At 31.8% G+C, this 22,020-nt stretch overlaps 1 protein-coding gene across 3 annotated transcripts in view; it reads left to right on the top strand.

The window, feature by feature from the left end:
- The window catches only part of ohgt (E3 ubiquitin ligase component cereblon), a 108,750-nt gene extending 94,954 nt beyond the window's left edge, over nucleotides 1–13,796 (top strand). For all 3 annotated transcript variants that reach the window (XM_085827137.1, XM_035359469.2, XM_035359470.2), the window contains one exon: nucleotides 316–13,796. In XM_085827137.1, coding sequence (XP_085683263.1) covers nucleotides 316–478 — 163 coding nt within the window. In that variant the 3' untranslated portion in view covers nucleotides 479–13,796. The remainder of the gene's footprint in view (nucleotides 1–315) is intronic.
- Nucleotides 13,797–22,020: the final 8,224 nt, after the last annotated feature.

Raw genomic sequence — 22,020 nt, 5'->3', positions numbered from 1 at the left:
TACTCTATAGAGCATTATTAAACAATGCATTGATACTTCGGAAATTTCCTGGATTTAGGCTTAGTAGCAAAAAAGCCCCCGGCCCTGGACAGACGCTCGCATAAGACACTGCCGTCCTCCGCGATAAGCGTGCGTTTGCGCTACCCGGTACGAAGGTGTTAAGCCTTTTCATTTCTTACATTAAAATTTTGAATTAAAATGTGACTATTGTAGATATATATCTTATTCTTCACTATGTTTATATTTTAAGAGCTGTAGTAGAATTATTAACTTAACTGTTCATTTTTGTTATTTTTTATTTTATATTATTTTTAGATATGCATGGACTATAGCAGAATGTGAGCATTGTCATTGTCATATGGGATGGAAATTTACAGCTGTAGATAAAAGTTTGAAGCCAAGTAAATTTTGGGCACTTTGCAGATCAGCCACTCGATTAATCGATTCTGAAGAGTCAGCAAATTTCTTAGCTGTCTGATAAGCTAAATGTGTTGTCATCTTGTTAAATGATGACAGTGTAATATGGTAATATGATGCTAGTGTAATATGACATTATTTATTATTTGAGCATATCTTATAGATATTACATGGACAGTGAAACAACAAATTTTATATCTTTAAATTTGCTGCTGTATCTTACGTACATACTATGCTGTCTAACTTTTGTCCTAATAATAGTTTTCCTGTGATATTATTAATGTAGATTATGTAACTTTGGTATAATTTTAGAATCACTGTATAAAATAAATTACACAACGCACCACAAAAACTGGGAAAAATAAGTTAATAAATAAATAAGAGACATATAAAAATAGCGATTTTATTTAACAAATTATAACCGTTGTATTGTTAAGTTGCAAGTCCTTCCAGTCGTTAAATTCCTTTCTTCTTTTCCCCTTTATTTATCATAATTGTTATTGCTTATAAGTGAGGTAAATTGATATTTTCACAGTGTTCCTCTTAATCATCAGTAAGTATGCATACTTTTGCTTTGGTGACGAACAGCAGTGTTAAGTATGTGGTTTATGCATGTTGAGTGTATTGAAGATGCTAGCTTCTAATGCAGTTGTAAAATTGTTATGTATATATATTTGTAAGTTCCATTTTTATTTGAAATTGTATTAATGTACAATATGGAGAATTGAATATTATTATTTGCATCAGAATAAGTTCTTTTATTATTGTTTATATTGAAACTGCTTAGATGTTCTTTGACATTTCGGTTGTATTATTTCTGAAGTACCCACTATTAAAATCATAGGTAAATTATAATTTTTTTGTATTGTATCTCTAATCAGAAACTATTTTTTTTTTAATTGTTAGGTCTTATTTCCTCAAAATAACTATATAATTTATTTTATTTGCTTCACTGATTTGTTTGTATTTTAACATCTTAACAATATACATTAGTAAAGAAAAAAAGGATGAAAATATTCGTAAAAGCAGAAATATTTTTTTAGTACTGTTTTATCATTGATAACAGTATGCTGTACAAATTGTCTTCTTAATTTAATCTAGTATATAGCAGGTATGTAATATTTTTTGAAGATTGAATTTCTTGGCTATGGGGAAGATCTGGAAAATAGAAATATTATTTTCATAAACTGTGGATGTCCTTTTCATAATGTATGAGCATTTCAATTAAAAAAATAATAAGGTTTTTATAATGAAATTATTTCCAGGAGAGAATTGAAATTGCAATCCAATCTCTCATAAAATGATAACCAATTTATTTCAGATATTTTATGATAACAGAAGTGTTACTTATTTAACTTCATCTACATCTGAGAGGTTCTTAAAAAGAAATAGTGCATTTCTGTTATACTTTATGAGGAACTCCATTGTACTTTTTAAGTGAAATTCCATTATATTATTTCTATTATACTTTTTTAAATGAATGGAGTAAGAATTAGAATGATAGATCGAGAGTATTATTTATTATTTAGGTAATCTGCTTTTTTCATTGTCTGCCTCATTTCTAGCCTTGAAACTTCTTTGATTATCGTACTTCCATTTTCATCAATACTTTTTTGGACAATAAGAGAATATTTCAGAGAAATTAATCATTTTATATGCTATGATATTAAATTTGCACAAAGAAAAGGAAATTTTATTAAAGATATTAAAAGCTTTTTTAATATCACATCTCCATATACCACAGCATCTGTGCCTTGTAGCATTAATGTATTATTGTGCAAGTCCTTGCATATTTTAACTTGCATTTATTAATTACAATAGTTTATTTTTCAAAGGATTATATAAATATTTAATGAAATAATTATATTTGCTCAAATATCAGAATTACATCGTGAAATATCTGGAAGAGAAACTATTTTTATTTGCTGACTTTTGCCAGAAACTTTAGAATATATGCCTAATTAAAATTTCAGTTATAAGTTTTAAATTCTCATTCTGTTTGTTTTTAGCTGCTTAGGATTTTTATGGATTTATGCAAGTATATCATTTTTATGCAGAATGAAACCTTGTGTAACTAATTTCTGCTTAATTGCAGGCTAGATTTATGAATAGAGAAAGATAAAATTGAATCCCAAAATTAAAAAGTAATTGTATCTAATTTTTTTAAATATTTTTTTTCACCTTTTAGAAGTAAGGGCATGTTTTATGTTTAAAAACAGTGATCACAATATAGCATATCCAAAAATAGTGAGTTGTGAAATCTCTGCCTGTGAGATGACTTTCATATATACTCAGAGGTGATATTAAGTACCATAATTTTGGGTAAGTAAGTCACCCTGGCATAACATGTGCATAACTAACTGAAAATATTAAAGTTCATTGGATAAGCTGCAATGCTGTATACACTGGAGCAAAGCATTTCAAATTGATAGTAAGAAATTCAGTAATTTCTTTGCTGAATACTATTCATTTTTTCAGTAATTCCTTTCCATGCTGATGTGATCACCATTTATAACATTTACAACTTAAGTTTAAAAATTAATATATAAATAAATAAAAAATAAACAATCACCTTACGTTTAACTTGCTAAAAACGAAATCTGCTGGTTTCTATAGACTTGCTATAATGTTAAATTTATATTTATTTTAGCAGTTTGAGTAATTTTTGTTTATCACCATAAATTACCATATTATGAAAAACGAATACATAAATTAGATAATTGAACTGAATTATATATTCAAATAAACTACATTTATTTATACAAAACCTTCAAAATCCAACTCATCAATATCAGAATTGAATAAACAAATGACCTTCAAGATCACTTCTTTCAACTTCGCTGTTGCAATTTAATGAAAGCTGATATGACAGTATGAGCTTGTACTGATTGCCATGCTTTATTGACCCATGTGAAGCATTTTTCATCTGTTTGGAATTTGTGAACACTTCTATTGCTTTCATAGTTTTTGTTTGAAAATTCTAATGATGAAGAGATCCAATGACTGTAAAAGTTTTGCAGTCTCACATAGTATAACTGAGAATCATACTAAGTTTTTTTGCTACGGATTTTAAAGTATCCCTTAAATGGGATCTCATTAAAATCCAGAATGATGAGTCCCCGAGCTTGGAGAAAAGCACTTTTCCTTTTCTGATAAATTTCTTTCAGCCAAAAGCAACATCATTTTTTCTTACATCCATTCTGCTTTTTTGTTGGTGCAAATAGTGGCACTTTTAGAGATGTTTCCTTTCAGAATTGGTTTTCTTTTGAAAATTATTGAAGGGTTTAATCTCACTCCATTGGTGGCACAAACCAAAATAAAGGTTAAAAGATGTCTTTCCATATCTGGTTGTTAACACAGAAATAGTTTATTCACCTTTTGAATGAACAGTTCTGCTCAGAGCACAGTTAAAAGTAATGGGCATTTCACACCTATTAATTATATGCCATCTATTCAAATTTTGTTCTTTAATTTTCTTAGGTGTGTACTTTTAAAAAGTATATTTTTTCAAGCCTGTCTTTGGGAAGCTTTTGTCCAAATTTTCTTTTGGCTCTGATGAATAATTTCTTTCATTTCATAAATCTGAAACAAAAATCAGTTCTATCGACAAAGCTTTTAATGCCTATTTGTCAACCAACTACTTTTGCTTGAAGGTGAATTCTAACTTTTGACATGGATAGTCCCTTTTCTCTCTGCTCTGTTGTCCATTTCTCTAAATTGTCTTTCTAAGCTATGACACCAGCTCGGCAGGATCTTTTATTCTTAGGCTTTGATATTTTGATATCTGTTAATATACTTACTGGCTTTCAGCTGGAGATGGCTAACCTAACTCTTACCAGTTCTGCAGAAAATCTATTATTTGGAACTGACATAGTAAGTCCACAAAAAAATGTCTCCATATGAGAAATCTGTAGAGAGAAGAAAATTTGAAGCATGTTGCTCCTGTATGTAAATGCCTTACTGAAGTGTCGGGAGGAAAGGTGAAGCAAAGAACATGTATGTAAAGTCCCAATCGCATTATGTTTCGGCTATGCGGGACTTGACGTCAAAAGGGACAATTCTCAGAACTTTCACAATTCCAGGAAACTCATGTAGCTATGTTACCGTTTTCACTTACTACAAAGACTTGAATGCCAAACATTAATCAATTATCGCTCAGATTGGGCTCACGTGAGGCTTCAGAAGCAGAACTTTCATCTGATTGGTTGTCTCTACCCGGGACTAAGGTCCAGCCGAGACATTTTCGGTTAGGTTTGAAAAAATCCTGTGTAGCCGCAACATTGTTTCTGTAGCTAGGCAGGGCTTCACTTAAGGTGGGGCTCTTTTTTCTAGGAATCCTCCCGTTTAAACCAGTGCTACCGCAAACTTGTTTCTCAGAAAAGTCCCGTCTAGTAGGGACTGTAGCCATGTGTGATAACCTCTTAAGAAAACTTCCATAGACGTAATGTGAACCAGTTAGCTACTGCACTGCTAAATCATGGAAGGACTAATTCTTGTCGCTAAATCGCCAGGTGTACGGGAAATTGAGAATATGGTATAAAGAGCTCGATTCATTATTTGACATATATTTTTTACAGTGATTTAAACTCGAATTTTCTTTTTGGGTGAAGTTTGTTCAGTGGCCATGTGATCATTTTGATGAATCCAGAGAAAAATAGAGAGTGGCGCTAATCAACTAAGTTAACAAACTATTTCTTGAGATGATTCTTCTATTTCTTGATTACAACAAATGCATGATATAATATAGAAAGGAAAGTAACAGACATAATTTAACACTAAATACCGTAGGAATCTGTTTTTATAAGAACAAAATCAAGTAGTCGATTGCAGGCTGCCGGTAGCCAGGAACTGCTTGGCTTATCAGCATGCAGTTGCAAAATACAGAGTACACAAATGCAAAATTCATTACAAAAGTAGAAAAAAAATACTTACAAAATATGTACTATGACCCCTCAAAATGTTTGTAAAAAAATAAGTTCCATGTAGAGTCATGGAAGAGTCACACAGGGGCATGCAATTTAAGTAACAAAATTTCATCTTCAGAGAATTATCACCATGCAGTTGTCCTGTACTCTCACTGGCTGGCTTGTTCAGCTTGTTGCTGGCCAGAATGTGGCAGATGAGCAGTAAATGGTTGGATAATCTTATTCTCTCCAAGACCTTGTATGCCAAGATATCTGTAAAATTGCTGGGCTTATTACTTAAGCTTTTATTACAGAATTTTTCATTTAACTTCGCGATCTTAATCAATTCCATTTTCAGATCCGAATATAAGCTCCTATTTCTGATGAAATAAGGAGCATCTGTGATTATCTGAAAGACCTTGTTTTGCAGGTCCTAGAGTTTTTGTAATCTCTTCGCTGGCATTTTTTTTTAGGCAAAAGACGTGTTCGTAATAATTGGCTGGACAACTGAGATGTAGTTTTTCTCTTTAAATTTAGAGAGGTATTCTCAATTATACTTAGACACTTTCTCTAATTATTCTTCTTCGAACTTCTGCCAAAAGCAAATCTCATAAACTTGAAGTTCTCTAACAGCAGCACAATTTCCAATTTCTGTTGCTTTCTTCATTGTGGAATGCTTCAAAGCAGCTGTATAATGTTTTCTTCAAATAGGAGCCATAAAAACAACAATAATAATTTTAAAAATTCAACGAGCATGAACAATAAAGTAAGCAAGCCACAAAGCAGTGAGAAATGTATAAGAACTTGGTGAACTGGCCACAGAACTTTGCGAAGCGGTCCTTTAAAAGGGGGGATGGTCATAGGAAAATTCAGACAAAGCCACAGAGTTTTCCAGAAAGTACATCAGTTATGGTGTCTTTATACTAAGTGCCACCTCCCGTAGGTAGGTGAATTTCATGTAAGCTCGAATTTGTTGCACTGCCTTAGCACAACCTGAGTGCTCATATCGGGCTAAAATGTTGCAGCAAATTCTACATTAACCATTTCACTTGTGCATACCTTACACTATAAACTAGGAATTTTAAAGATAGAGGAAAAATAAAATTCCTTCAGGTATGCTTCCCTGGCAGATACACGGCAGGCCTAAATTTTCATCTTTTAAATGCCTATAAGCCGTGACTTTGCAGGGTATCAAAGTAGAGCGTAATGGGTTTAGGGGAAGATGGGTAGAAAATTGGTCGGGTATTTTACCATTAAATTTATTAATTATGTAAGAAGTTATTGGTAAGTGGATAAGGCATCCATAACACTCTGTCTTGCATTTGAACTCCTGTCAAAATTTGCATCATTTTCAATAAATTGGTCCATAATTTCTGTTATAGTATTCAAAATGGTTTTTAGAAACACTGTTGAAAGTTCTTTTTGCGCTTCTTCAGAATCACTACTTTCAATATTTTTGTGTTCTTGGTCCGCTAATTTCTTGAGCTCATCATTAGAAAGACTTGCTGCTGTTTATTGCACACTTTCATCGACATCTTCCACGTTTACCTCATCTAAACCTGTTTTGCTAATTTCACTATTTCTTCCACAATTTCATTCATATTGACAGATTGTCCAATGTCACTGCCCTTGCTTAGATCTGACCAACTGTTCTTCCAAACTCCTTTCAAACATTTTTTAGTTACCTCATTCTAAGAAAGGTTTATATTTTCTACAACATTCATGATACTGTAGTTTTTCCAAAACTCTCTTATTGATTGTTTCTCTTCTCCATCTGTTTTTTCAAACATCTGTCTAAATTTTCAAGTAATAAGCCTTAAAATTTGATATAACGCCTTGATCCATTAGTTGGATTAAGGCAGTTGTGTTAGGCGGCAAGAAAACCACTTTGACTGTAATGCATATTATTAAGTCAGATAAATTCGTTGGATGGCTGGAGCATTATCAATTAAAAGTAGTGCTCTTGATTCAAGTTTTTTAATTTTGTGATAGCGTTTAACAGACGAGCAAAAATAAATTCCAATTCTGGAAAATTTTCATAGTTATCCATGATTTTTCATTAGACTCCCAAATTACAGGTAAAGTTGATTTGGATATTTCTTTCATCACTCTTGGGTTTTTGGAATGATAAACAAGTAGTGGTTTTAATTTGAAATCTCCGCTTGCATTACCACCCAGTAGAAGTGTTAAGTGATCTTTTGCAGCTTTAAATCCTGGTGCATGTTTTTCTTCACGAGATAGAAATGTTTCCAAAATAGGCCTGTTTCATCAACATTAAAAACCAATTCTGGAGGGTAGTTTCCTTGTTCAATTATTGTTTTTAATGTCGCTGGGAATTCAGCCGATGCTTTCATATCACCACTTGCTGCTTCTCCTGTAATCTATATGTTATGAAGATTATTTTGAGGTTTAAATCTATTAAATCATCCTCGACTTGTAACTTGTGTTACTTGCCTCAACCTTAATGTAATTAAAAATTCTTGCTTTTTCCATTATAATAGATTGGTTTAGTGGCATATTGAATTCAATTTTATTGTCAATCCTTATATAGAAAGTCGTAACCATTTCCTGTATTGTATTATTTCTAGAACGGCAATTCTAGTTGCAGAGCTTGTAGTTGCAGTTGCCGATGACAGTATTTTTTCTTTATTCTTAAGAATAGTCCTTATTGTTGAAGTTTTCAAATTCAATGCAGCACCAATTTGAGATTGACATTCACCATTATCTAATCTTCTAATCACTTGCAGTTTCTAGTGAAATGCTTTTTCTTGTTGCTTTATTTTCGTGTTTTTTATTATCACCCATGATAAAACCTAAGAATCATAATATTTGTCAGTATATCAATCATTATATTATATAAATTTATACTTACAATAATGTCAACAAATGTGCGAAACGATAAAAATACGTTCGTATAACACTGCAGGAAAGAAGAAACACAGATAAACTGCTTCAAATATCGGGATGCCTAACGCTGTGTGCAATTTTGGGGAATCCCACAATTCAAATAAAAGAGTGTTAAACCAAAACAGCGTTAAGCAGGGTCTTACTGTATTTAATACTTCTTGTTGAATAGGAGCACCATATAATGTTCATTGGCATTGTTAGATATGAGATAACTATTTATTTTAAATAATATAATTACCGTATGCACTCACAGTAATGTCTGCACTTACTAAATTACATCACTAAATTACATCACTGTTTTACTAAAATTACATCACTAAAATGCAGGTGCTAACATTAAATGGGTCGTTCAAATGTTGCGCTTTTTCTCGTGAGTAATTTTGAGTGTAAATTTTATTTCAAACAGCCAAGTTAAGTTCTAAGTGGGAGAAAATGGCATAACTAATAAAAATATCAAATTTGAGTTGTCTAATATCTACCTAAAATTTACAAACTCATTTTCTCCCATCTACATATATAACATAAATTACTCCTTTACGTTATCAACACTCGGCACATATTAATTCGCACAGGAGCACAATATAGAGGCACAAATTAACTAACACTTGCAATTTTAATATTTACTTTTACACAAATTAAATAAGCTTTGGTTCCTTTAATATCTTGCACACAGTATTTTTAAAAAATTTGTTCTGACTTGCTGTATGAAAATCCATTTCATTTCATCATTCGCCACAACCAGCCTTCGCTTCCCTTGAATTGCAATGTAGGAATGTTTCTTCTCATGCCTCAGGAAATACTGTTTTGTAATAAAATTACTTCCCTCCTTCTTCTTTGGAGCATTTGCATATTTCAAGCTTTCTCTTTTCATTTATAGTATCATTGGAATTTGTGGTAGTTAACAAGTAGCGTGCTTGGAATTGGAAAATATAGAAGCTATACAGCGGCTTTTAAACTAAAAGTCGTAGAATTTTCACAGGAAAATAGAAAAGAGCAGCAGCAAGAGTATATATAAGGTGAACAAAAAGTTTGTATGCAACTGGAGCAAACAGCATGATTAACTGGTGGCAATGAACAAAGCAAAAACGTACGTTTCATGGTTCGAAATGTAAGTTTTTGAACTTGGGGGGGGGAAAAACGTGGTAACGTATGTTCATGATATGCATGCTCAAGGGTATGCAGTAACACAGGAAATGGGAAGAGTGCTTGCTCAGGCTGCTAGCTGCTATATTTTCCACTGTATAGCTGCTATATTTTCCCATTTCAAGCACGCTACTTTCTAACTACCACAAATTCCAAATGATAAATGAAAAGAGAAAGCTTGAAATATGCAAATGTCCAAGGAGGAAGGAGGGGAAGTAATTTCATTATAAAACAGTATTTTCTGGAAGCCAGTGTGGTGAAAACATGTTTGGACTGCCTTCATTTGTTATTGCTTCTACTGAGTGGATTGCTGGTGCTGATGTTATGACTGAATAAAAGCTGCAGCAGAATGCAAGGAAAGTCTCTGCTTTCCATCCTGGCACCAACCAAAGACAAAACAAATGCATATTCTTTCTTTAAAGGTGTTTATTGACTAATGTTATTGACTGAAAGGAAAAAGGCGATGTTAAAAAAAATATGTATATATATATTTTAAAGTAAGAAATTCTTTATTTTTTGGGGTGTGAACATTGTGCGGGTCACTTTTTTTTACATAAATTTTATCTGTAAATTTGAGGTGCGGCTATTACACGAGCATATACGGTATTGAAACATATTGGAAAATGTTATATAATATGTAAATTTACCATAATACTTACTTTTGCTTATATTCATGTTTGGATTATAGTGTTAATGTAGTTCCCATAAGGCTGAGCACATATTAATTTGGATAAACAGCTCTACTGTCACAGTAAAGGTTTGTAAATATGCATTTTTATACACTAGCACGTTTAAGTAAGAATTTTAATAAATCCAATTTAAAGATAAATTTCAGTATCTACCCCTCTTTTTTGTATTTTTCTGTGCGTACATGTGTGCAGTCTCCAGATGCGAGTGTTTTTCAAAATATGTAAATATGTTGTGATTGGATATATAATGTGGTAATATATAGGTATGGTATAATTGGATAAAATGTCTATTAGAATAAATAAAATTATTGGCATATTTTTGTAATATTGAATTGACTCTTCGTTTCTCTGTTGGCTAAAATTGACTGTGAGGGATATATATACATATAGCTGTAGATGCATGTGATGCACTGAAGTTGAAGCTTATCATACTTACTGTTCTCAACCAAACAATGTATGCATATAGCCTTTTTATACACATTGTGAATATTAGATGGGGCTTATATACTATCCTTATGAAGCTATTGCGTAGCATCTGAAACTGAAAAGTTCATTAATTATTTTTTCATTTGTAGTGCTGTATAAAGTTCTCTATGAAAATATTTCAATTCCCCCCCCTTTTTTTAGTGTCATTTCAAAAGCCCATACAGTTTGTAATCAGATAGATAAACTTAACAGTAAATATTAAGCATAATTTAGAATACGTTAAATATTAAGTAACAATGTATATAACAGTAAATAGGAAGCATAGTTTTTTAGTTCATAAATGAGTGTAAGGTTAACATGAATACTATGTATATATCTGGAGGACATATATATTACCATATTTCATGTAATATGAAAGCAGTGTCTGTTGCTTTTATAACCTGTAAAAATTCAATTTTATAACATGGTTCTGTGTTAAGATAACTAAGATAGACCGAAATTATGGTTTTTTTATTATTATTAATTATGGTTCTGTGTATTAGTTAATTGATTATGACAAAGCACATGAAATATCTGACTTTAAAAAGGGGATGCTCTTGTTTGAATGAGAGCTGACTAAACAGGAGAAATAAGGGCTTTCTTAAAGAGAAATTGGATCATATTCAGTTTACTCTTAAAAATTTTGTGTAGTTTCTTACTTACTATAAGTTGAACCTGGAATGAATTACTACTCTTCAGCAATCAGCTGTTGGTAGGTTAATTATGTATGTATCTGATTATTTTTTTTAAATAAATTTTGGTTTAGAACTTGAGATCATTTTACAGTGTATTAATAGTTGCCTATTTCTTTTGTTGTGACTGTTGTTATAATGCCAATAATAAAAATATGTTGCAATAAAGGCCACATAAAATTGTATTAAATAATATTTTACTGTTCATATTCAGTACAGAGTGCACTAATATATTTTTAAATAATGATAATTATGCTGTTTTTTTCCTAATTTTTTTTTTGTTGTTATTGGGGAAATGCTTATTAATGCTGAGATATCTATTGCAAAATGTTGCATATGTATGAATTGCATTAAGTTGGCTTTCCTAATGTAAGTTTGTAAATAACAAATTTGTGCCTGATATCTGTTGAAGCCCCCATGTGATAGTTTCAGCCTCTGCAATATTTAAAGTAGACATATATGACTAAAAGCAACAGTTGTAACTATCAAATCATTTTGTTTTGAATGATCAGGATTAAAATATAAATTTTATAAACTCCCTTTCATGCAACCACTTTTATAAGAAAAAAGCATTTCCGAGAACATAAGTAAAATATGGTGCTGAACTTCATTTGTCTAAGATGGTCACCTTCACAAGTAATCAAAATCATGTGGAACTTTAATTATCTTCGAGAGGTCACTATATAGCAGTCATTATTTAGTGTATATATTACAGTTTATTTAAAATCATGCTTTGTGATGACCATTGATGGGTTTTACATATTTAGTATTCTGTGGAGGTGGTTATTTTCAATATATCCTCAGAGATATTGGTTATCTTCACAATTGGTCTTCTTAGGCAAATGACTATCATGAGAGATTTCACTGTACAGCAATACCTCATGTAGTCTTGGTAATTAGTTCTGCAATATTAACCTGTTTAAAACCAAATTTACCAAGGAACTAAATTCATACAAAAATTAATTGGTTCCAAAAATTTTTTTCGTCTTGTTTTTCAAAAAATGAAACATGATTAATGAATCCAGCTGTTTTTGTTATGAATAATTTTTAAAAATGAATGAATTATGATTTAAAAATTACAATATCGATGTTAGCACAGTTTTCTTCTTTGGCCTTTGTATTTTTTTTAGAGTAATGAACTGCATTGTTTGGTAAATTGTAAATCTATATTCAGTATTGAGATTAACTTTCATATGTTTGGACAAGCTGTTTAACCGTTTCAAAAACTTTTTTTTAGTTGCTCTGCTATTAATTCTTGTGCAGGCACTTCAACACAGTTGTCATTGTTCAATTGTCCTCTCATTCTTCATAGGCTCATTTTTAATCTATGTTCATACATGTTAAGTAAATTGCACAAAAAGTCTTGACTGTATAAAAGGGAGGGAAAAAACCCATCATTAATGTATTAAAAATACTTTAGTGTACTAATATTTTAGAATTTATTTTTATTTTCTTCAATTAAAATTTAGTTTGCTTTGAAATTTTCAAGCTGAACTGTAGTGAATTCAGACTGATTGAAGCCAGATTATGCAAAGTGGTGTTGTATAGTAATTTGAATGCAATATGCAGTTTTGCTCTTTTTGTTTTCTTTGCTTTGTTATATGAGTAAACTGTGATTTTTTTAATGCCTTACTCATTAAAGCAGTGTAATTTTTTTTTTCTGATTGTATGAAAATTATATTGCAATTTACAATATTCTACATATGAAACATGCCAATGTAAAAAACTAAAATGGGCAAAACAACAACCTATTTTAGTGTAGATTTTAAATAATACTTCGAGGGTGATCAGACATAGATTCCTTTTAAGGGATGTGTCTTATTGCCCTTGAAATCAGTTGTAGTTTTATTTAAAATCTACATCAAAATTAAACTGATTTTTGCCTGTTTTTAAGTTTATATGATTCGTCAAATTTTTTGCATTTGCAAAAATATTTGGGGAAATTGGCTTAAATTTTAACATGTAGGATTTAAAATTCCAGATTTGTAGTGCTGTAGTTCAGTTTTTGACTCCAGTTAAGCATTTATGATAGACATGAACTTCACAGAATTGTTTTTGAAGCATGTAATTATTATGAAACTGTTTATTTTAAGGTGTCTTACTGTTGAAGTAAGCTGTGCTATTTGATATTGCTCTGTTAGGTCATAAATTATCTGTTTATAGCAGTGCTCACATAATTTATGGTGTTAACTTTCAGAAAATATATAATGATTACACCAATTATTGGATGTACATAGGCATTGTTGATGCTTTTGGTAACAAAAGTTGTGTGCATTTTTTTTTTTTTTTTGCATTTTAAGGACATGTTGTATTTAGGAAAACGGTTTGTTTTTAGGCAAATTCAGATTCTGATATTTAATAAAAATATAAATGCTTTAAAACATCACCAGATAATATTAATTTTGACTATGGCAGGCTATGTTATGGTAAATAAAATGCTGTGTATGTATGTTTAAGCATTAGTTTTCGTAAAAAGTATTCTGTTTTATGTGTTTTATTGATTTTTGAGTTCTTGTAATTATTTGTTAAACTTGTATAAAGAAATACTTGGTCATTCAAAAATAAAATTATGCATGATATTTAAGTTTTAGATTTCATATTAGCTGTACATGTAAGTTAATACACTAAACAAACTTTCTAATTTTGCAAGACCAAAAGTTTGTTAATTTAAGATATTAAAACAAGAATTATTGTAGAGAATTGTTTATAAGTGTAAATAAAAAAACAGATTTAAATGTATAGTTTGATAACTATTTCTTTTTAAAATGACTGAAATATATATAAAACTATTTTAACAGTACTGGTTAACAGATAAAAATTTTATCTTTAGAAAACACTCATTCTTTTTTAACTCTGTTATTTTTCTGTTATCTGTCAGACAAATTGCAGATGGACCTCCAGCCCCCCCCCACATACAAATCATAATTTAATAGGATTTACAGTACAATAAAACATTACTTTGCCAGCATATTTAGAATTATAATTCTGATGATAAAGATATCTGTTTTAAGGAGCATGATTATATATGGTTTAAAATCGGAATCATCCATACTTTTTATATTCAGATTTTAGATCATCAGCTTAAATCTAGTAAGGTCATATATAGATATGGCAAAACTGGCGTCTTTACATACTGTTTAGGTCAGTTAGAAAAATGCTACCTCTCTCTCCACAGAATCGACACTAGAGGAGAACCATCTGATGCGGCTGCATCAAGTGTCAGAATTAGTGCCAGGAAAAATTTTAGATATATAAAAGCATGAAGCAGCTAAAAATTAGGGGTGGTAAAATTTTGGGAATTTAGGAGCAGCAAAAGTTTTAGTTTAGGAAGATGACAGGGAGCAGAGTTTATGAGCTGCAGAGCCCTAGGCAGCAAAATGCGTAGCCCCCCTATTACTCAAGTGTTGACAGTGTGACTCTACCTTCCATGGAAAATCCACCAATCAACGAGTTATGGGTCAGAGTGCAATACTCTAAGAAGTGGGAGAAAAGTAGCATTTATGGCACATTTGTTTCCTTTTGGTATTATATTTTCTATCTTTAGACTTTTGTAAGTTTTTTTTAAAATTATTATTACTACTTTACTTATTGCATTTTATTAGTAGGGCTATTAGTCTCAAATTGGGATTTTTCATTTGTTCATTATAAACAACGTATCACTTTTCAGATAGTTGCCACCGAATTATCTCCTTGTATTATTTTTAAAGAAATTAAATAATGAAGAATCTGTGTGGTCCTCAACATGTTCACCTGGAATACTGAATTTTGATTTTTAAAAAACTTTTTTTTTTTTTTTTTTTTTCATATTTTGTAAAACTTCAGTGAATTTTTGATTAACAAATTCAATGATTTGAAAGGGAGCAGTGACAACACTGTTCGAAATAAAACATTTTTGTAACCAGCACATGAGATTGTTGCCATTCAGAAAAATGTAAAATATTTATCTTTCAATTTTAATCAGCAACTTGGCTGTATGAAAGAAAAATATTGTTGCTGCCAGAAATAAAATATTTTTATCTTCCAAGTGACAGGGTTTTGACATTCAGTAAAGCCTAAAATACTTTCAAATTTAATCTGGAAAGTTATTGAGTAATAAACTGATTTAAAAGTTATAAACACAATTCTTAAGACTACTGTTTTCTATTTTTAATGTGATTGATTTAAATAAACTTGTATTGAGCTCATGAGAGGTCTAATTAAAAGTGTTCAATAATTTAATGAGATTACAATAGTTGGACTCATTAAAATCATTATGTACCTTTTATATTTTATCATAACCATTTTAGGTGGCTGGCTGCTTAAAATGGTCATCATAAAAATATGTATATATATCTCTAACACTTTTGAAGGTATGCTGTTTTTATAAATTTTGTGATTTTGCTGTTGAATTTTGTGTGCCGTAGTATGAAGAACACAATATTTAATAAAGTTAACGTATAAAAAGTTAAAAGTACAAAAAGAAATTTTTTATTCAACTTAACTAAGAAAGCTGAATATTGATATGATGAACTGAAAAACACTGGAAAAAATATAAAAAATGTATACTTAATACTGCATCAGGAATTCTAAATATATGCTGCTATGCAGCTTTTAACAATTTTGTTGTTGAACTATGTGTCTAAGTGCAAAGAAAACTATGCTGAATAACAAAGGGAAAAAAAAAAAAAGTTTTATCTGGAGTGAGTGCAAGAGTAGACTGGTGTAATATACAGGCTCAGCAAGAGTGTAAAAAACTTAAACCTTTTTTGGGCAACTTAAAATCTTTTTGGGCCTTTCAGTTCTTTTTAAATTTTTTTTTGTTTGTTGATGATTTAGATATTGAATGTCCGAATTTTGAACTTTATACTTTATTACATAAAACTACACACGCACACAAAATGATGCATAAATAAATAACCAAAAAAAAAAAAAACTGTTAAAAAATTACCCTGCAAGTTCAATAATCATGTGATGTCACACATTTTATGAATAATTAAGCTAATACTTAGCAAAACTTTCTGTGAATCCTTAGAAGCTTAACAAAAATTATCTCTATATTTAATTCTGTGCTATTACATGTATACAGTATGAGATATAATTCAAAAAAACATTGCATATGAAGTAATAAATATTGTGATATGCATGATAGTTTATTGCATTTTTATACCAGTTCTGATAATTGAGTTTGGTGAATGACGGTGTAAGATGCATAAGCTTCAACCAGTTGATTGCAAAGGATCCGCTGTATATATCCATAATACAGTTCTTTCTCCATGATATTACCCAGCTGCATTCGTTCCTTGTCATGAAACAGTGTATGGCTTCTAGAGAAGTTGTAGCTCTCTACAGTCCACTCGTCGAATCCTGCAGACTTATTTTTTGTTTTCGTACCTGAAAGCATCCTAACAAAAGAACAATTTTCAGATACTTTCTAGATACTGAAATCCATGTGACGAGGCTTCTCTATGTGGTGCTAAAAGAGGACGTTGTCCACAGTGTTCAGGAACTGTGCAATCATTGTCAAAAGTGCATTGCAAATGACAGACATTTCTTCGAAGGATCATAAAATATTTTCCTGATTTAGGTAGGAATCTTTTGTATGAACACATTCACCGAACTTTATTATCTTACCTTATATATTGTTACGGTTTTTCTTTATAGAAAATTCTGACACCAGTTGTTACATTATTTTCTTCCTTCACGTTCGTACGGGGTTTGTAGATATGGAGTGAATAATGACGACACTGGATGAAGTATCAAAACACCCTTTATTTATCAATATTAATCATGACAGCTCCAAAACACTTTTACAGTCGTCGAAGATCTACTATAAACACGCTGGAACAATCAGCAACACAGCCTTCACACTGTCAGGCAATAACGGTTGAGACAGCTTCCTGCAAAGCTCCCGACTCTGCTTTCCGGAGTACAGCTCCCGACTCTGCTTGGTTGGTCTCGGAACTCGACGTACTCTTGAGACTCTCCACGCTACAACTCGCAATGCACTCGATGACACACGAGCACAGCCCCCGACTCTTCGGGTCAGTCGTTCTCGGAGCTCAACACGCTCTCTCGACAATGCACTAACTGCGCTACACTAACGGACTCCTTCGGTGCACTCGATGACCCACTCGGCACTCGCTGCCCGGCTGTCAACTCGATTGACTCGCTAGACGAGACACACTAACTCGATACTAACTAACTCGCACTCTAGATGAGGCACACACACATTCGCCCTCTCGACGAGGCACACTCTCTATACTAACTGACTGACTGCGGACCAGTATATAGCTTTCGGCTTGTGTTCGAGAACATTCTGGGCTAAATCGGTAAGAATTCGTTCCAGAAGGTTCTCCAACTGTCCATGGATACCATGGACGGATCGCATTTTCAACGTATCGCAATTTTGTCGATAAAATGTCGCCAAATGGGCAGTTTCTCACTAAATGTGCCAAACATTGCAAACATGCCAAACTGCCCTCTTTTCTATTTTATGGCAACCCTAAAACTGCTTTGCGGGGAAGCCATCTTACCGTGCCTGAACATTTCGTAACAATATCTCTCTCTCTATATATACATATACACAGCATGATTCGCCACTCCAGGTACAAAAGGTGTACATTGTTTTATTCATCAAAATGTAGCAATTGCAATATTAAGACAGGTCACAGAAATTTTTCGAAATTTCGGCCACCATCTTCAACACAGACCTGACATCGGCACTGCATGGAATCACATACGTTTAGAAATATTCTTTGTATCTCTCGGATTGGCCACAGGTGCATGCACACTGTCTATGACCGTATCGTACAACAGAGCAGTGGTTTCCAAACTTCTAAGGGTAAAAGTTTACAATTGGGTACCCCTTGTTTATTGGCGATTCTTTTTTGACGCCAAGAAGGCACAATTTCAAGATGGCCGCTACACAAAACCAAAATAAGAAGTCAATGAATTGCACAAAATCTATGTCCATGTACACATCGATCTGTTTTTACTTAAAAAAAATCCTAGAATTGCACAAACTAGGCTTTGCGCACTACTTTAAGTATGTCCATGTACACATCAATCTATTTTCATTTAAATAAAATCGGGAAGCTAAAACAAAGTTAAAACTATCATGGCGACCAGAAGTAAGATTTCATAGCCAAAATTAAAAAAAAAAAATTGTCGCCAATCGAAGGGGCACCCAATTCTACACTAGAGCGCTTCTAAGTATCACATGCCCATTTTAGGTCCTTGGGCCGTATTGCCATCCGAAATTCTCACGAATATGTATTTTATAACATGTTTGGAACCCTGTTATGCAGTTTCTTAGCAACCTTTCGGCCCCTAAAATTTTTTTGGAGATCCTAGTATGAAGACCACTGCAATAGAGCTTTCATGTGACCTAAAAGGGGGAAAAAATTGCAGGAAGGTTAGGTCAGGCAATTGTGCAAGTTAATGAATGGGATCAATCTACTGTTGTCCAAATGTGGCATTTAAGTGTTTGTGATTATCTCGGCTTGTTTAAGATCGGATTAATTAAGAGAGCTGATGAAATTAGGGACTAAATTTAGACCGGTCTACAACATTAAAAAACTTAAACTGCCTTTTTAATATTGAAAGTAACCTCTATTAATATATTATTGGAACAGCTTCTAAACTTAACCTAGACATTCATAGAATTCTACCTAGAAACTTAATCTAACTAGATATTTGATTGCGTTTTTAAATAGAACATTCTTAGAAGGGAAAGTAAAAGTTTTTAACAACAACAACAAAAACAACAACAATATATATGTATATACATATATATAAATAAAAATAAACTAAGTTACAATTTTCAGGCGATTTAAATAGAAACAAGATTTGGCACAAAATCCAAGGTCTTAAACAAAAATTTAAAATTTACTGTTACTTAAATAGACAAGGTAGGTAATAACTTCAGTATTATTTGAAAAAGATATTACAACCAACTAATAGAGGCGAACTTAATCAACCCATTACTTACATAAAATCCACTGGAAAAGAAATCTCGATTATAAACAAAGTTTTTCACTGCAAACTTAAATTTCAATTCCTAATGAAAAAACAATGGATTTTTCTGGCCTCTACGCTCTTCCCAAATTCCATCAAACATCACTTTATATTGTTAGCAGAACTAAAAATTTTAAAAAGAACACTGACTTCATATTTGCATAACAACTTAAAAAGGTTTACGACTTGATTTTTAACTCTGTTAAGAAAGAAGATAATTTTTGTTGGAGCATTAATAATATTACAATTATTTCTACAATTAAAGAATTAGAAATTAATTGTTATGATTTTGAGAATATGTTTATTACTATACTCTCACAAGAAATTTATAATGGTCTATTGCAGCTTCCAAACTTATTTCCAGAAATGCTTTCAATAATTACAATAAATAGGAAATTTACCCCAAATATACATTACTTAACAACAAAATTATTAAATTTAATAACACCATTTTAAAACAAATAGATGGCCTTCCTATGGGGTACGAACTTCTCGACACAACTTTTTGATCTATACTTGTTTACTAAATTTCAATTTAAAAAATCTCTTGACCAAGCAAGTTTAAAACTTTTAGCAAGACAAGTCTTCCACGAAAATGTCCTTCCTCTTACAGAGATAGCCCTCGACTCCTTTGCCATAATTAAATAAACAAAATCAAACCAAACCACAACACATTTGTCACAAACACGGAAATAAGTTACATTTTTGATTTAGCATTAAATACTCTGCAGTTTAACTAAGTATTTTAATTGGAAATGTTTTAATAAATAATTCGAATTTTTAAAAAATTACTTGCTCTTTACGATGGTAAGTGCTTATTTAGCTATTTGAAAGATTTAAAATTTTGATTGCTTTTTTAAATATGAACTTTCGGAGTAAATTCGCAATAATCTGCTGCCGCAATTAATTCTTTTAAAATCAACTTTTATTATTCTACCCTGTGTAGCTCAAAACACTGATTCAAAGAGAACATGATTTTACGTTGAAAATGTTTAACGTTCTTGAAATCATCAAAACACATTTTTGTTGTTGATTTGAATCCTAAAGGTATAATGAATTTAGAATTCCATTTTTCATTTTTTCCCCATTTTAAACCTAGTTAATAAATTATCCTTTCCTCTTAAAATAAGTCATTCCCCCTGCACCCCTGTAGTCGAGTACATAAGGCTGCTAAAGTTTGTTGGTAATTCAACACGTTTACGAATCCCAACGAAAGGGCTCGCTGCAGTTACCATGGTGTGACCTATATGAATGGTAAATGGCTGTTTAGTTTCTCTGAAAACTTCTTTACCATGGTATTCTCCTTTAAGTTGATGCTCTCTAGTATTTTGCCGTATTCAAATAAATAGGAAAGGCATATCCTAGGCATATTTCAGGCATAAAAGCTGTTCCTAGGAAATAAATATTTAGTTCTATGCTTTTCGTGTTTTCCGTCAATATTTATGACCGTCAATCTTATCTATTCGCTTGTAGCCGAATAGATAAGATTATTAGATGCTTTTAACTTATACCAGGATGAATTCCCTGCTGTGGCTGTATGCATAAGATATTTCCCAATGTGTAACATGAATACAAGTTAATTTCTCTTATAAAGCCTTCCAGTAAGTGTTCATTCTAAGATGTCGATCCCAAAGTAGTTTTTAGTCAATCGAAAATGTCATATTTTTTAAAGCACGGTTTAATGGTAAATATAATTTAACTTTGTTTTTCATGTTTCATCTCTCAACCTGTTAACACCCGTCATCGATTACCCTGTGTGATTTATATGCATTAAATTTTATGAATCTGATAGGTAGCTAGCGGCTAATTTTCAAAGTCACTTGCAAGAACAAACATTTTCATTCTGTTTCTTCACACAACTGACTTAAAGTTCTTATAATATCTTTATCAAAATCAGATTTCTTTTAAAAAATATATTCTTTTATATCAGTTACCTGAGAATCAGCGGAAAGAAATTTAATATATTTTCCTTTGTATTAAGTATCTTATAATTAACAGAAATTTAATAAATTCGTTTATTATCAGTTATCTTACAATTAAGCCGTCAATCTGATGTAGTGGTTAGTGAACCTGACTGCCGTAGCGGCAGTGCGACTTTGCTAAGTTCCGCCCCCAGTTTTGATGGAGAGCACCTCGCGGAAACGGGTGCAAGGGTTTTCCCACACCTCTTTGCCTACCAGCAAACTCTCGAGAGAACTTTCGGCTCGCCGCATATTTAGAGTGTCTCCATGCCGCAAAGTCACTATACATTTACAAACATCCACACCTTCTCCAGGATTCGAACCTTCCAGGAACGACTATGACGGTATAGTGGTTAGGGGAGTCTACTGCGGGCTTTTCGGTACCGCAGTAGACTCCCCTAACCACTATACCGCCATAGTCGCTTCGAATAGAAATTCAAGTTAGAAAAGGATAAATAAGGATTGTGTAAATTTCTTTTAAAACTACAATAAAAAGTTAGTATTAATATTACTAAATTCTCTAGCTAGAGTGAAACATGACTTTCCTCAGGTTCTTACATGATATGTAATACAAATTAAAAGCGAAACCAATGGCTGTTAGATTAATACTAGGTAATCATATGTTCAATCGATTAGTTCAGAAATACTAAAGAAATAACGTTTGAGTCTAAAACGTACATATTTAAAAAAAGAAAAAAAAAATGTTGCTGTCCTCTTTCAGTGATATAAATGAAGTATAGGCTAAAATTAAATAAATAAATGGTTATTTCTATAAACTACAGTAAATTAACACAAAATGCTTTTAAAAAGTCTATGCAATGGAAAACAGTGATCTTAATACATTTAA

Source organism: Stegodyphus dumicola, chromosome 1, assembly GCF_044657685.1.
Source record: "Stegodyphus dumicola isolate Sdum_Otavi_A_Nest chromosome 1, ASM4465768v1".
NCBI lineage: Eukaryota > Metazoa > Arthropoda > Arachnida > Araneae > Eresidae > Stegodyphus > Stegodyphus dumicola.
Note: the sequence above shows the minus strand (reverse complement) of the source record. Positions and strands in the feature narration are given on the sequence as shown.